Here is a 17,320-nt window from a genome sequence, read left to right as displayed (position 1 = left end):
CAGTCGACTAAGAGTTTTGCAAACTGTCTGTCCCGATTCACATTGAGGGTCAACCCCTGTCATTAATTACAAGACTGGAGCTCTGTCAAATGTGACCTCTCTGGCACACCTTCTCAAATCCAAATGTTATGGTCAGTGCACCACGCTAGACTCTGGGCACTGTCTAAAATCCACATGAGTGGTAAGTGCCCACCAAGTTTTGGGGCACTTTCTTAAATCCTGCATGGCAGCGTGGTTATAACCATTCCCCTAGCGGCCCCTAGAGGACGCAGTTTGAGTTCCTGCGAGAGGGAATGCCTCAGGTTATGTATGTAACCATGGTTCCCTGATATAGGGAATGAGACACTGCATCCTCTAGTTTCTTCAGACATAAGCTTCAGACAAAGAAGCGAATGTTGTGTTCTGAGTGATAGAGTCCATTAGAACCTGCTCCACGCCCTCCCTGAACTTGCACAGGGTCTTTGTAAAGAGGCTCACTGGGAAAAAAGGGGTACTTGAGGAGACCCCGGGGTCAGCCGTGTGTCAGCGCGTCCCTGCCAAAGGGGGCCTTGGTCAGGGAGTAGAAAGCTGGCAGTGGAGCTCTAGGAACTGCACTTTTTGGCACTTTTTTGCTAAGGCCAAGGGCAGATCAGGAGAGACTAGTCACTGTATAACATAGCACTACCCACTTCAGTGAGGCTGGAGCACTGGGAATGCGCGGAGCTCCTGCCCATCCTGCAGGAGGTTCGGAGCAATACTCATATGGCTCATACTAGGACATATGGTAGATTGGAGGTGATTGAACCCTCGTAATGAAGGTAGGTGGTCTACCAGGGAAACACGGCCTCAATGGGTACCGTGGAAGATATATGGGATTGTTAAATCTCTCATAAATTCCCAAGCCTTCTATCGGTTCTGAAGGATTCATCGAGAGAGGCCCTGGCGCCTAGACGTTCCGCTACGTCAGGAGCCGGGGAAGGAGGAACTCGACAGGGTCAACTGTATGGACACTCTGGAGAAGGTAGCAAGCCGACCTGAACCAGTGCCACTCTGTGTTTCTACCCGTTTGAGGTGAGAACACAGGAGGAGACTGGCTCTACACGAAGGCTATAAAATCTAGCGAACGTGTTGGGGGTCGCACAGCCCGCAGCTCTACAAATGTCAGATAGCGAGGCGCCACGCGCCAGCACCCAGGAGGATGCAACACTTCTAATCGAGTGAGCTCGAAACCTGAGCAGGCAGGGCACGTTCTGGGCTTGGTAAGCCAGGGCGATGGCATCCACTATCCAGTGAGCCATCCTCTGCTTGGAAACGGCATTCCCCTTCTGCCGTCCACCGTGACAAATGAAGAGCTGGTCTGAGGTCCTGAAGCTCTGCGTCCGGTCAACGTAGCATCTTAATGCTCGGACGGGACAAAGCAAAGCTAGGGCTGGGTCTGCCTCCTCCGGGGGCAGCGCTTGCAGGTTCACCACCTGGTCCCTGAAGGGAGTAGTGGGAACCTTGGGCACGTAGCCAGGCCGGGGCCTCGGGGTTACCTGGGAATCTGCCGGCCCGAACTGAAGGCATGAATCGTCGACCGAGAACGCCTGCAGGTCCCCTACCCTCTTGATGGAGGCCAATGCAAGCAGGAGCAGAGTCTTCATAGAGAGATACTTCAGCTCGACTGACTGCAAAGGCTCAAAGGGGACCCGCTGTAGTGCTGTGAGCACCAGAGACAGGTCCCAAGAGGGTACGGAGGGGGGACTAGGAGGATTTAACCTCCTCGCTCCCCTGAGAAACCTGATGACCAGGTCGTGCTTACCCACCGATCTTCCTTCAACGGGGTCGTGGTTTGCAGAGATGGCGGCTACATAGACCTTAAGGGTGGAGGGAGACAGCCTACGCTCCAACCCTTGCTGCAAAAAGGTGAGCACGACTTTGATCGGGCATCTTCGGGGGTCCTCATTTCTAGAGAAAGCCCACTCGACAAATAGGTTCCACTTCAAGGCGTAAGCATGTCTCGTGGATGCAGCTCTCGCCGAAGTGATTTTGTCTACCACTCCTTGGGGTAGATCACTCAGAACCTCCGCGTCCCGTCCAGGGACCAGACATGTAGTTTCCAGAGGTTCGGACGCGGGTGCCACAGGGTGCCCCGTCTCTGAGTCAGTAGATCCTTCCTCAGAGGAATCTGCTAGGGAGGGGCTGTCGCGAGGAGCATTAGTTCTGGGAACCAGGTCCGAGTGGGCCAGTAAGGAGCCACTAACAGGACCTGCTCCTCGTCCTCCCTGACCTTGCACAGTGTCTGTGCGAGAAGGCTCACTGGGGGGAACGCATATTTGCGCAGGCCCCTCGGCCAGCTGCATGCCAAGGAGTCCGTGCCGAGTGTGCCCTCGGTCAGGGAGTAAAAGAGCTGGCAGTGGGACGTCTCTGGAGAAGCAAACAGGTCTACCTGAGCTTCTCCGAAACATCTCCAAATCAGCTGAACCGACTGGGGATGGAGTCTCCACTCTCCGGGAAGCGCAGCTCGTTAGAGCTCGTCGGCTGCACGGTTGAGCAAACCCGGAATATGAATGGCACAAAGCGACCTCAGACGCTTCTGACTCCAGAGGAGGAGAGAACGGGCGACCTGCGACGGGAGCGCAGACCACCTTGTCGGTTGATGTACGCAACGGTTGCAGTGTAGTCCGTACGGACCAGCACGTGTTTGCCTCGAAGGCGCCCTTTGAGACGGTTCAAGGCAAGACGTACTGCTAGCAGCTCTAGGCAGTTAATGTGCCAGTGTAGCTGGGGGCCCGTCCAATCCCCCGACACTGCCTGCCCGTTACTTTGACCCGGAGAGTGCCGCGCTGCCACGCTCTCCTCGGGACTCAGCCATGAAGCCAGTGCTGAAGTGGTCTCATGTGGAGCAGTCCAAGTGGTATAACTGCCGTAGCTGCTGCCATATGCCCCAGGAGCCTCTGAAAATGTTTCAGTGGGACCACTTTCCTGCTCTTGAATGTATTCAAGCAGTTCAGCACCGACTGAGCTCGCTCTTCCGTGAGGCGGGCTGTTTGGTTGACCGAGTCCAGTTCCGAGAAACACCGAGAAAAGAGATCCTCTGCGTAGGCGAGAGTTTGCTCTTTTTCCAGTTGACCCGAAGGCCCAAGCGGGCGAGGTGTGCCAACACCAGGTCCCTGTGTTTGCATAACTGACCTCGGGTCTGTGCTAGTATCAGCCAGTCGTCGAGGTAGTTGAGGATATGAACGCCCTGTTCCTTGAGGGGAACAAGGGCCGCCTCCGCGACTTTCGTGAAGACACGGGGCGAGAGGGCCAGCCTGAAGGGCAGGACCTTGTACTGATATGCTCTGCCTTCGAACGCAAACCGCAGGAAAGGCCTGTGGCGCGGAAGGATCGAAACATGGAAGTACGCGTCCTTCAGGTCGATCGCTGCAAACCAATCCTGGGGACGGACACATCTGAAGATGTGTTTCTGCGTGAGCATCTTGAAAGGTAGCTTGTGAAGGGCTCGATTCAAGACGCGCAGGTCTAGGATCGGTCGTGACCCACCGCGTTTCTTGGGCACTATGAAGTAGGGGCTGTAAAACCCCGCCCTTATATCGGCTGGAGGGACCGGCTCTATAGCTTCCTTCGCCAGCAAGGTAGCAATCTCTGCACGCAGGACAGGGGCATCTACTGGCTTCACTGTAGTGAAGTGGATGCCCCTGAACCTGGGAGGACGCCGGGCGAACTGAATCGCATAGCCGAGTCTAATGGTTCAGAGGAGCCAGCAAGACGGGCTGGGAAGCTCTAGCCAGGCAAGCGGAACCAGTGGAACCACCGAAGTACCCGCGGGGGAGCAGCGAAGTGGAACGCAGAGACCCCGCTCCGGCGCCTCTGTGCCAGTCCGAAGCGAGGTCAGTATGTCTGTGTGTGGTGTGTGCGAGACATTTACCTGCGTTCTGGCAGCTGGTGCGTGACTAGTCCGTTCTACAGCACTCTCCAACCACCCAGCGCCATATGCTGGCGGGAGGGGAGAGGGGGTGAGGCCCGGGGTTGACCCGTGCGACACCCGCTGTCCCTTCTGGGGACCCAGAGATAGTGGAAACTGCTCTTTCATTGAAAATTTTGGTTTCTTAAAAGAAACTTTAAGGGGAACAAAAGATTCTCTGCCCGGCCCTTCTCCGGGGGAGGGAGTGGTGCGTTCACCATCTCCCGAAGAGCAGCCTCCTCCATCTCTGGGTCGCCCGTCTCAGGGACGCTTGTTCTTGCGTTTCCCACTGGTCTTCGTGGGAGCCTGGACGGGCGGGGCGGGTGCCCTGCGACCGGCTCCACGGCGCCGCTTTGAAGGCTGCTGCGCTGGCTGCTGTGGAGCGGAGGCGGAAGCAGGGGGCCGCCCTCGGCGACGAGCAGGCTGAGGTGCCGCCGGCGGCCGGGTGGAGGCAGCAGCAGGGGCACGCCGGGGCAGGATGTGGCTAATCGCTTCATTCTGCTTCTGTGCGGCAGAGAACTGCTGGGCGAAGTTCTCTACCGCGTTGCCGAATAGGCCGGTCTGGGACACAGGGGCATTCAGGAACCTGACCTTGTCTGCTTCCCTCATGTCGGCCAGACACAGCCAGAGATGGCGTTCCTGAACCACCATCGTGGACATAGCACGACCCAGAGACCGCGCCGTAACCTTCGTTGCTGGTAGCGCGAGGTCCGTTGCGATACGAAGTTCACGTAGAACTTCTGGATCGTGGCCACCCTTGTACAGGTCCTTCAGTGCCTGAGCCTGATGGACCTGTAACAACGCCATAGCGCTTAAGGCGGAGCCAGCATCTCCACAAGCCGAATAGGCACTGCCGATCAGCGCCGACGAGTGCCTACAGGCTCGGGAGGGGAGCAACGGATTGCCCCGCCAAGTGGAAGCGGCGCCGGGACACAATAGCATCGCCACCGCACGTTCCACTGGCGGGACAGCCGAATACCCCCGGGCTGGTCCGCCATCAAGGGTGGTGAGGGAGGACGTGCCACTGGAGCGGTTTCTGGCAGTAAAAGGTGCCATCCACGTCCCAGTGAGCTCGTCATGCACTTCCGGGAAGAAGGGCACTGGGGTGGGACACTGAGAACTAGCGCGGGCCACCCCAAGATACCAATCGTCCAGCCGGGAAGGATCGGGACGTGATGGAGGGTTCCATTCAAGCCCAACCTTCTCGGCGGCCCGGGAAAGCATAGCCATCATCTCAGGATCGGTATCCGGTACCGCTGACCGCCTGGTGGACGGCAGCGATCCGAAATCATCCTCTCCCGAGAGGTCTGGCTCTCCCCCCGATTCCGCGATCGACATCTGGTCGTCAGGGGGAGCCCCAAAAGTAATGAGTGGTACCCCACGAGGAGGTCCACCACACTCTCCTGGGAGCTCCACTGGAAGCGGAGTGTCGGTGGAAGGGGAAACCCCCGACAGGGAATTTCCCACCGTCACGCATTTGCCGGGGGGAACGGTAGATCTGGGCAGATGAACTGGCACCCCGCCCCATTGCAGGAAGCGGAGTCTGGTCCGCAGCTCCGTGATGGACATGCCGCCGCAATGACGGCATGACTCATCCACGAACGCTGCCTGAGCGTGCTCAATGCCCAGACACATCAGACAGCGATCGTGACCATCGCCTGGCGCCAGGTAACGACCGCACCCAGAAATGCACGGGTGAAAAGGCATTTTTGCTCTTTAAAATGCTTCGTCTTTATAAAGACGTTCACTCGTGTCACTCTTTCAGAAACTGCTCTCGGTGCTGAAGCGCACAGGGGAGATGGCCGCCGCGACACAGAAGGCGGGTAGTGCAGTCCTTGACTGTGCGCTTTTCCACCCACAGAAGACCACCACCGCTGAAGCGCCGTGCCGCCAACACAGAGAGGTAAGAGTTTTTTTTTTCTTGCTCGCTGAAGACACCATCCGAAGATCGGCTCCGATGCGAAATGCTGTCTATGCATTGCACCTGCTGTGTATTTATGCTCACGCTGTGATCAACGACAGCTGGATGCAATCATGCATGCCAATGTGCATTGGCTTGTTTAGTTTACACACGAAGAGGATTGGTATCTCTAGGCGATATCCCAATTCGTCGGTCTCCGAAGTGACGTCGATGAGACCTACTGAGAGGGAAATGTTGTTATTGTTACAACTTAAAAGATCACAGCTGACCTTGCTAACTATCTAACCTATTGCAACATTGCACATTCCACTATTGCGCAGTGTTGCCATTTGGCAACACATACATTTGATCGATTTACAAAAAAATAATTTCATAAAAACGTTTTTGAGTGGTGAATATGTCATCATAACTTCCTGGAGGTGATGTCTCTGATTTTTTTGTGGATGTGACACGAGTTGATCCTTTGTTTTTATTGACGTTTTTGTGTGCATTCAGCAACTACTCACACTAGATGTCAGTCTGTCAGAAATCGCGCTACAGAAAAACATTGCACGTCAAGTGACTTAACCAAAGCACATGGCTAAACTAAGGTCTTCTCTTTCCAACAAAAAATTAGAATGTTTGTCTTAAAGAGACAGTGGCAGGGAAATGAACATAAAGAGCATGTTGCCCTATGGCAACACCATGCGGTAGCGGGTTAAGAAGTACTGCAGTTGCTAGTGTCACTTTATAGACTTAACATTATCTAAGAGTTACTGTAATATAATGTGCATTAATGAGAACACAAAGGGCAATTCTTGACCAGTTTGCAGACCAGTTAAAAAAAACTATCCAAACTAAATCAATGGCCAGAACATTTACTTCAGCATAGTAGCATTACATCATTTTGTTGTCTGAAATCTCTCAAGAGATGAATCAGAGAGATGATCTCAAGAGATGCATCAATGACGCAAATGTCTAGTGATCATTGTAACATAAGAGAAAAAGGACAAGCAGCTCAAAGTGTTCAGACATTCACAGTCATTTTTTTATCTGGCTCTAAAACTTTATGTATACAGGTCTGTGATTGAAATACTATGAAGAAACTTCACATAAAGGTATAATGTCAGCATCGGGAAATAATTGTTGGATTTTGTTGAAGTCTTTATGGTAATTTTTATTTTCAGCTTGTTTAAAACATCAAGCACAAAACTGCCATGATTTCTTTAAATGCAACTTTTGTCCAGAATATGTCCATTGTTCATCCAGAATACTTTTTCATCAGTGGACTATCAGGTATACCATACAGCAGTTACTACTATATTTTTTTATTTTTCTCATATTTTATTGCTGTAATTGGGAACTCTGTAGTCCTTCTCGTTATTGCTCTGGAACGAAGTTTGCACAGTCCAAAGTACATTGGTGTGTTTAACTTGGCCTTGGCTGATATGGGTGAAGCTAATGCATTGATTCCTAACATGATGAATATTTTTTTTCACTCACAGTACATATCCTACAATGCTTGCTTCTCAAGCATGTTTTTTGTGAACCTCTTTATTACTCTTCAAAGTGTCACTCTTGCTGTCCTGGCAATCGATCGCTACATTGCAATTTGTTTCCCATTAAGATATCATGTCATAGTGAATAATACTGCCATGTCTTTAGTGTTTATAATATTATGGGCATTTGCCACTTCTTTGGTGGGCCTGTCATCGTCTTTGATGACCAGACTTTCATTCTGTAAAACTAATGTGGTAGAGAATTATTATTGTGATTATGCACCAGTGTTGGAGATGGCATGCAATGACAACAGCATTAATACGTTTATGGGAAACCTCGTACTAGCTTTGTTCTTTGTAGTACCAATGTTCATTATATTCCTGTCATATATGGGCATTTTACTTGCTTTAAGTAAAATTACAACTTGGGAGAAACGTTTAAAAGCACTGAAGACCTGTGTTTCTCACCTTTTGTTGGTTATATCTTTCTTTTTTCCTATCATATGCATTTTCATTGCTTCATTAATTACTTCTTTCAGTCAAAATGCCAGAGTCATTACTTCATCTCTTTCATTGTCTCTTCCACCAATGTTAAATCCCATTATTTATGTTTTAAACACAGCTGAAATCAGAGTCATAATTCGAAAACTGCTTAAAAACAGAACTGTGCCAATTAGAAAGATCATTTCAAAATGATTGCAATGATTATTTGTGTTAATTCATTGTTATGAATTATATTACCTATATGGAAAATTAAATACATGTATTTTTCATTAATGTTTTTAGATTCATTATGTGGAAGATAAAAGTGTATGACCATTAAAATAGTTAAATTAATTCCGTTACACTCCATGTAGTGGGTGTTTGAGACATCGTTGGTGAACAGCAGTGAGATGCCATTTATTTTTTAAATGTGCATGAACTGTGTTCTTAATTACTGACCCCTAGACAAAACAACGAACTAGGCTAAAAACTGTACAAACTATTTAAATGCATTTTTGTGAGCAGTCAGTATTATGCTGACGTATTTCTTGTTACTCTGGTTTCATTCATCCAAATGCTGTAAACTGTCATCTTTGTTCATATGTATATATCATTCAAATAATGGAAACCAAGGCTCCATTTTCACATGAGTAGTTCTGAGATCTGCTACTTTCTGTTACTGCACCTGAACTTTTTTCTGTTATTTCTATATTTGTTGTACAATAAAGAATAAAAGCTAAACATGAACTAAGATATAAAATTATTGATGCAAGCTTAATGTAATCTTGTTTATTGATTAAGGTGGTCTACACATAAATCTAAATTTCTTAATTTTATCATCACATTTATTTATGGGGAAACCTTTCTAAAAGTAGCACTTCAAATGACTGTATTAGTATTACTAGATAAACTCATGTGAATAATGACTTTATATCATATCATTAATATTATTCAAATAATGCAAACCAAGGCCCCATTTTCACATGAGTATGTCTGAGATCTGCTTCTTTCTCTCTGTTACTGCTTCTGAACTTATGTTATTTCTATATTTGTTGTACAATAAAGAATAAAAGTTAGACATGAACTAATATATAAAATTATTGATGCAAGCTTAATGTAATCCTGTTTATTGATTAAGGTGGTCTACACATATAAATCTAAGTTTCTTAATTTTATCATTCATTTATAATCATTTATTTATGGTGAAACCTCTCTAAAAGCAGCACTTCAAATGACTGTATTAGTATTACTAGATAAACTGTGAATATGAATATAAAATGTGAATAGAGGAATATTTTGCAAATAACAGAATGACATTGAGCAGGGTAAGCTTCTGTGAGATACTGTAGGAATAACAACAGCAGCACTCCAAATGTCACGATTCATCATTAATAATAGCATGCAATGCTATTCAGCTAGGCCCCTGTAGCCTAAATAGGCATTGTCATGTTTTAACTGAACTACTCTACTTTTTTTTTCTAACATGTCAAATGCACAAATGGAAACATGAATCTAAAAACAGCATTCAAGATCAAGTTGTTGTGGCTTTGTTGCAGGCCCCTCTAAGCCTCTGGGCCCTATGCACTTTTGCCTCAGTAGTGACACCCCTGGTCTCGACCCCTACTGATTACAAATCTAACAATTCAATCATGCAATCAATGCATGTATCTGACATCACTATTTCAGAAAGCCAGCTTAGAAGAAGAAAAAGTAAAAGATGGAAAACTAAAAAGGAATTGTAGCTTTACTCTATTTAGGCATTGCATGGCTTTCTTTCCTCTGTTATCATCTTATCATAGCTGCATGCATCCTACAACAAAATGCTGTGTGATTATGCACTTTGTTGTTTATGGTGAGAGAATTCACAAGAGTGCAGAATTCACCCTTCACAGGGAGTTAGACAGGCGATCTGATCAATCACAACACCGAATCCACCATTTTTCTGACAAACAAACCAGATTGGAGAGTTTGCAGATTAATGTCAGTGGACTTGAACATAAAGAAATTGTGTGTACTGATGTCTTTCCACTGTTAAAAACACATCTGATCATTCATGTTTATTTTGTGCTAAAGCTAGCATAAAGAGATGATCGGTTCACATACCTTTTGAATTGAGGCGCTACAGCAATCTGTCACGACACATTGAAGAGCCACAAAACAATATTTATTGTTTAAATTTCTTAAAAAAAAAATTGAAAACGGAGACTTTGTTTTGTGTTGTATTTTTTACTACATGAGAACATGATGTGTGATGTTAGAGTGCCATGGCTGGACAGATATGGAAACAGTAACTAATAGAGGCGGGTCTTATAATTGCTGATACATATAGTTCACCCAAAAATAAAAATTCTGTCATTAATTTAGGGCTGCACGATTAATCGCACGATGTTGTGAGGCGCGTTTAGTCAATGAAGCCGGTACTTTGATTAGTAGTAAATCTCCATCACGTGCGTTCAGCTGGAGCGGCAATTAATACACAGAGACGTAAATCACTGACAAGCTACACCAAAACTTTGGCGTAGCTTGTCAGTGATTTACGCCTCTGAACGCTCCAGCTGAACGCACGTGATGGAGATTTACTGGTTTCAGGACACTTTGGGAACTGCCTTCAGCGTTACCGGTTCTGAAGCTCCTATAGAACAACGACAATGAACTTAACATTGGCCGGCGCCAGCCTATGACGTCATTAACAAGGCGCCTACCAGTATAAAAGGGGCGCTTGTAAATACATCAACCATCTTTTTGTCTGATGGAGACGTAAGTGGGGCCTGAAGCATGGCTACGAGACGCAGCGTCTCGTTCCCTGTCCTCAGGGAGGCCTGATTCTTTTTTTTTAGGGGGGTTTTACCAAACTTTCCTTCTCTAACATAGAAGCAGAGCCCTGGGGAGCGTGGGCTTCAGTGCACTGACTCAAAATGAGAGGCAGCCTACAACACTCAACCCTAGGTTGCTTACACTATTCTTTTTAGAAAAGGGGTGGATATCTCCACACCCAGTAGGTGTGTAAACATGCATATGCAGGTATACAAATGCCTAAACCGAGCTCAACACAGCGGAGGCTTCAAAGGATAACTCTCCAAAAGGAGAGGAAGCCTAACAACGCTTAACTCCTACAGGAGTTATACAAGTGGAGGTCTTGATACACTATCTCACAAATGAGGGGAGACCTGACTACACTCATCACTTAGGGACAGTAGGGCTCAGTTATGGAGCCCAATACTAAGTCTCACCCAAGCGGAGCAGGTAGACAAACAAACATACAAACATATACATATATACACACCTATATATGTCAGTTCATGTACCGGGCCATCAGATTGAGCTTTATCAATCTCATCATCGGCCCAGCCCCAGAGTCTTAGGAGGGGGAAAAAGGCAGTCGGCTGAACGAACGTGAGGGGGAAGGGAGAGGAGACCCTAGGTACCCGCTCCAGGCCTGCCACTGCACCTGCACTGGATCGTTTCCCTAAGATCCCCTCTCCAACGCCACGCGTCACGTCTCCTCTGAGACCTACTCCTACTCGGAGGAGGGCCTCGAGTGGCCACACTAGCCGCCTGGCCCTGCCTCTGGCCCGCAGACCAGGGCGTGCCAGGCTTTCCCCTGCGTTCGGGTGGGGGCGCGGACCGGCGAGGGATGAAGGATCTAAAAGCTGCTAAGTGCGCCTTTGCCTCCCTGAATTTCTCGACCACCGTCTCAATGGACGTGCCGAACAATTCGGAATGTCTCTCTGTGGCCACCAAGGCAGCCATGGCCCGGCCAACCACTGCTTGGTGGCCCTCAGAGACAGATCAGTGGTGCGGTGCAGCTCAGTCACCTCGTCAGGGGAAAGCCCCAGACCCCGGTCCAGATCTTTCAGTAGATCAGCCTGGTACGCCTGCAGCACTGCCAATGTGTGCAGGGCGGCACCAGCCTGACCCACAGCCGTGTATGCCCGGCCATTCAACCGTGATGTTTCTTTCTAAGGTTTGGACGGCAGGGTCGGAGCCTTAAGCGTCGATGTTACCCCTGCTGAAAGATAGCTAGCCAGCGTATCTTCCACGGGGGCATCGACACATACCCGTGCCCATGCATTCCCTCGACATCAGCATAGTTAACATGCTGATGTCTGTGAATGCGTGCCGAGTATGGCTTTTCCCATGCCTTCTCGACCTCATTATGTAGGTCGGAAAGGAATTGGAGGCTCGCAGGAGGTGGTCTGTTATGGCCAGGAAGATATCGCTCATCTAATCTACCATGAGCGACCTCTCCCTGCGTGCGTCTCCACTGCAGATCCAATCGCTCAGCAGCACGCTCCATAACATCCATCAACTCCTCATACGCGGGGCAGGCAGGCTGAACGAACTCAGAAGATTCCTCTTCATCCATATCAGCCACATCCTGCTCGCCCTGGCTTGCAGCCAAAGGAGCACTCGCTGCTGGATCGGAAGATGTAAGAGATAATACATCCTCCTCCAGCAGCACGCCCTCGTCAGCCGCTGGCGAGCGCGAGAGACAAATCCCTCTCTCAAACTCATCAGCGAGCTCCATCTGAGAACCCCACGATCTCAGTCGCCGGGCAGCCTCGGCTGCCGCAGGACCCGAGCCGCGTGGGGCAGATGAATGTCCCAATTCCCTCGAGAAAAGGGACAAACGAGAGCGAAGCTTCCTAAGAGGGAAGCTCTCACAGTGAACGCACTCTGTTCCCTCGAGAACAGAGCGCGCATGCTCTTCACCCAAACACATTACACATAGGCTGTGTGCATCATCCGGTGTCAGACTTCTCTGACACGGAGCTGCACACTTCCTGAACTGTTTCACTCTGGGAGTCGTCATTCTACTCACGCTTCGAACGAGGAGACTGAAGACAAAAAGATGGTTGATGTATTTACAAGCGCCCCTTTTATACTGGTAGGCGCCTTGTTAATGATGTCATAGGCTGGCGCCGGCCAATGTCAAGTTCATTGTCCTTGTTCTGTAGGAGCTTCAGAACCGGTAACGCTGAAGGCAGTTCCCAAAGTGTCCTGAAACCAGGGGGGTGAGCGGCGCTAGCCATACAATTCGTGAAAGTGCCAATCCGCTTTTGCAAAACACCACCACCAGTAGAAAAATAGGAATTTACCTTGATCAAGACTGGAGAGCTTGCTGGGCTTCGAGGATGGAGGTACTGGAGCGACGGCATCGGTGAGCATCGAGGGTTCGTGTCGACGCTCGGCCGCTCGGCTCTCTCCGGCTCGGGTTGGGCGCGTGTAGCGCGAGCGCGCTGGCGATCAGAGCCTCATGCCGCCGCTTGAGCAGCTCGAGCTCACAGATTCCCACCAGACTGAGCTCCAGCCGCTGCTTCTGTCTGCTGCGCTCCACCGCCGCCAGCGAGAACAAACGGTACATTGTTACGACTCCTGCACCGCAAACACATCCGCAGAGGGGGAGAACCGCACTGTTCACGTTAAACTATGCCGACAGCCGTTTTTAATGAAGTAACCATGGTATCCGTGATAAAATCCTGTCAGTTTGAGAGAGTTAACGGCTCCGCTCCTTGCAAACTGCGGCTGGATTCCAGTTTCACGGCTGTGTGCTGGAGCGACAGCATCTGCGAACTCAGACATGCTAAGCGCTACCCTTTAAAGCTACAGTAAATGATATGATTGGAAGATGAGGAGGTAATTAGTGACGCGAACGATTGAGTCTTCCTGGCAGAACTTGCGCTAGCTTCATTTCTTATAAGAAATTACTGTTGTCATTATGTGGACTTGCATCTGTGTGTTGTCTTGTTCCTTTCAGGAAAAGGACATTGAGTTTCAACGAGTACCCCTCCCTCTGGTCTCTGGCTATGGTGGTGTTTGTGCTCTCCAACACTCCGATCCACATGGACACCTACTCTAAGGTTTTCAACCTTTTTCAGTGGTTAAACACAGGATCTTCCCCCAGCTAGGTAAGCTTCTTAAATTTGATTTTTAAGGATTGCCCCTGGCATGTTTAACTCTATTTCCTGCAAAGTAGGCCTCTGAACTGAGAATCCCCCTTTGTGTCCTCTCTTAAGTGAACGGATAGTAACCAGGGGTCTCTATCATGAGGTTCCCCTGGATCCTTTTGATAGACGGCTCCAAGGAATAACCTTTCGGTCTCCCGTTTCTGCGGAACGGAGCCTTATACACCCTGTTGAGACAGGAGGTTAAGTTCGCTTAAGTAGAGTATCAGCAAGCACCTTCCCAGCTAGCAAAAAATATCTGCATGGCTTCTTTTTGCCGCCGGCCCTAAGCTGTCGGCTATAGGTGCGTCCCGCTGGCGGGGATGAAACGTTTGCCGCCGAATACGTCACTCCCATTTCTTGCGAGATGCCGACTGCTTCATTTTCTTTGGCAGTTGCCTCCGTCTAATGGACCGCGGCCGGCTGGCGGCAAGCCGCTTTGAAATACAATTATTCTTGATAAACTGCGTGAGATATATATATATATATATATATATATGCCCCAGGGCATACACGGCTGTGGGTCAGGCTGGTGCTTGCTGAAGACTCTGGCCCACCTAGATGTGTAGATGCTCCCTTTTCTGCGGAAAAGGTCCATTCTGAGCACCACTTTGTGACTGATACCTTAAGCGTCTCCGATTTAAAACCTGAGGGCAGGGGAAGTGCTTGGTATAGATAGTGTAGATGCTCCCCCTTTTCTGCGGAAAATGAGTCTATTTTGAGCATCACTTAGTCGCTGACACCTCAGCCTTCCCGGTTTAAGCCTGAGGGCAAGGGAAAGGACTTGGTGGGACTTTTATGTCACCAAAGTGTAAATGCTCCCCTTTTCTGCAGAAAGGGTCTGTTTTGAGCACCACTCCGTGACTGACACCTCAAGCCTCCCCTTTGTAACCCGGTCGGGCAGGGAAAGTGCTTGGTGTAGAGTCTTTTTCGCTGAAGCTCAGCCACCCCAGTCTATGCCCAAAGGGCAGGGGAAGTGCTTTATACAGAATCTGGGTCACCTAGGTATACAACTGCCCCCCTCTCTAGGGAAAAGGTTTAATCTAGGAAGGAATAATTCGGTATCCAATACCTTTAACCAAAACCCCTGTTATCTTAAAAAAAAAATATAGAAATAGAAATATAGATGCTCCCCTTTTTCATAAAGGGTTAATTCTGAGTGCCACTCTGTGACTAGTCTATTGCTCTCCCTTTGCTTCAGGGGTAGGAGTTCATCTTTTGCACCTTCAGGTCGATTCTCACTCCTCAGGCCTCGCGTACGAGGCTTCATTCACTTCCCTTTCCAAGAAAATGTACCTAGAAGTGTCACCCCGTTAGAACGGGTTTTCCTCTCTGGTCTCAGGGTTAGGAACCTGTCCTTACTAAGCATTTCTGGAGCATATCCAAAAATCTCCACAAGGCAGAAGAATGTAGTGCTCCCCTGGAAAGGGTCCATTTAGAGCATAAAAACCTTGTTCCTCCCTGTGTGCAGGGTGTAAAGTGTGATAGCTCCCCATCCTTAATAATAGGGTTCCTCAGAGCACCACCCCCAGGTGGTGATTCCCCCTTCCTTTTATGGATGGTTGCCTGACTTCGGGTTGAGTGCGTTATTCCCCCTTTTTACAGGCTATGTGAACCAAGCTGGGCATGCACCCCCGCTCAGAGTTATGAGTCAGGAGTCTGTCCTCTACCATCGTCCACTACTAAAGGATGGTCCTAGTTCCATGACAGCAGTCTACAGGCAACTTGTGGGTTTCCGCTCGCAGCCATCTTGACGGTCAAGAAGTGTCGATCTCCGAATGCGAAAGAATGGACTCCATAGGACGACATATTAGGCTTATATGAGGCTCTTTTTACAACTAGAAGGTTAATATTGTTTTTCACTTGCGACAAAACAACAAATTAGCTGTGCATTTATATGGAAATATGCTTTAGGAGCTATCCATCCTCGCATTTGGAGATCGACACCTCTTGACTGGCAAGACGGCTGTGAGTGGAAACTCAAACAGTGAAAGTGAGTTGTTCAAAAACTTTCTTTTTAGTAAACTCTGTGTACACAAACAATGTTCTCAATGCTCAAGTTCATGTGTAGAGACCCAGGCGATACTTCGAGCAAAGTTTCATGGTGTGTCGAGCCTTCTTAGTGTTGTAAAAATATTGATTTTGCTGCGCTCAAATTCATGCCCCTAGTATTCCCATTCACCGGCCATTGAAAACAAAACGAAATCACTCAAAAAAAAAACAAAATCAGAGTCAATCTCAAAAACGGCTCGTTTGTCGTAATTATGCTTTTAGATATATGTTTGTCTCGTTTACAGTAAAAAAAAAAAACAGCCCAGGTTGCATTTTGGCAATAGTTATCCTTTAAATCCGACCACTTTGGTGAGTGTCCCACGCTACGTCTGGGCATCTCCTCAAAAAATCCACAAGAGTGGTTAGTGCACATGGGCCTGGGACACTTTCTCAAAATCTACATATGTGGTAAGATCCCATCAAGCTCTGGGCTCTTTCTTCGAATCCCCTTATGGCACGGGTCACGCACTTCGTCCTGTTCCCATCCCTAGAGTTGGCTTTATAACCTTTCCTTATTTGGTCATTTTCCTATTCTTGTTAAGTTGATTAATTAGATTCCCTTAACCTGTGGTTATTAATTGCCCTTTGTATTTATATCCCTTCCTGTTCAGTTCTGTTTTGTCTGGTCTACAAGTTATGTAGGTGTTTGCCTGCTCCTGTGTTTTATTTTATTAAAGACTATCAACATTATCTCTGCGTCTCCTGCATCCTCCTCCAACAAGGTACCATGACAGATATATTGCACAGCCCTAATGCAATGTTAGAATTTTGTGAAAAAGACACTATAAGGCCTACTAATTTTGTGGGATGTAATGGAAAAGTAATTAAGAAATTACTGCTGGTAGGGAGCGATAAGTACAGTATTTGATTCAAGTAATAATACTTTTGAAAAGAGTAATGACTTATACTACTAATAATAATTTTTGATTAACAAGCATAACACTGGTTATTGTTAAGAGAAATGCATATTTAAACTGACCCCTCAGTGAAGCCATTTCGTCCTTATGCTGTTACGGCCAATACGTGAACAAAATAATTAGTTGTAATGTAGTTGCTAGTGTCACATTGTAGACAACTTTAACTATATTCTTGAGTTAATGTAACACAATGGACATTTTTGAGAACACAAAAGGCAATTTTGTGGCCTGTTTGCAGACTAGTGAAAAAAATCTGTCAAAACTAAAGCAGTGGCCAGATGTTTACTTAAGCATAATAGTATAACATCATTGTGTTGTCTGAAATCTCTCAAGAGATGAATCAGAAGATATTTGGATTCAATTACGTAAACGTAAGATGACCTCTGCAATACAAGCGTATAAGGACAAGCATTTACAGCTGAGCAAATTCATGCAAAGCAGCTCACAAGTGTTCAGACAGTCACATAAATATATAATTTTATCATTTGAAAATAGTTGTTAGAGTAAGATGACAATTTTGTCAATTCCTTAAATTTAGTTAATGTGTTCTTGGTAATTTCTATTTTCAGCTTGTTCAAAACATCAAATACAAAGCTGCC

General features: G+C 47.7%; 1 protein-coding gene across 1 annotated transcript; it reads left to right on the top strand.

The window, feature by feature from the left end:
- The first annotated feature begins 7,042 nt into the window (after nt 1–7,042).
- On the top strand, nt 7,043–8,020 carry LOC141285211 (olfactory receptor 52E8-like). Its single transcript, XM_073818252.1, has one exon. The coding sequence runs from the start codon at nt 7,043–7,045 to the stop codon at nt 8,018–8,020; it is 978 nt and encodes a 325-aa protein (XP_073674353.1).
- Nucleotides 8,021–17,320: the final 9,300 nt, after the last annotated feature.

The sequence above is a fragment of the Garra rufa genome, chromosome 14, assembly GCF_049309525.1.
Source record: "Garra rufa chromosome 14, GarRuf1.0, whole genome shotgun sequence".
NCBI lineage: Eukaryota > Metazoa > Chordata > Actinopteri > Cypriniformes > Cyprinidae > Garra > Garra rufa.
The sequence above is the reverse complement of the archived record's forward strand: the minus strand, read 5'-3'. Positions and strand labels throughout refer to the sequence as shown.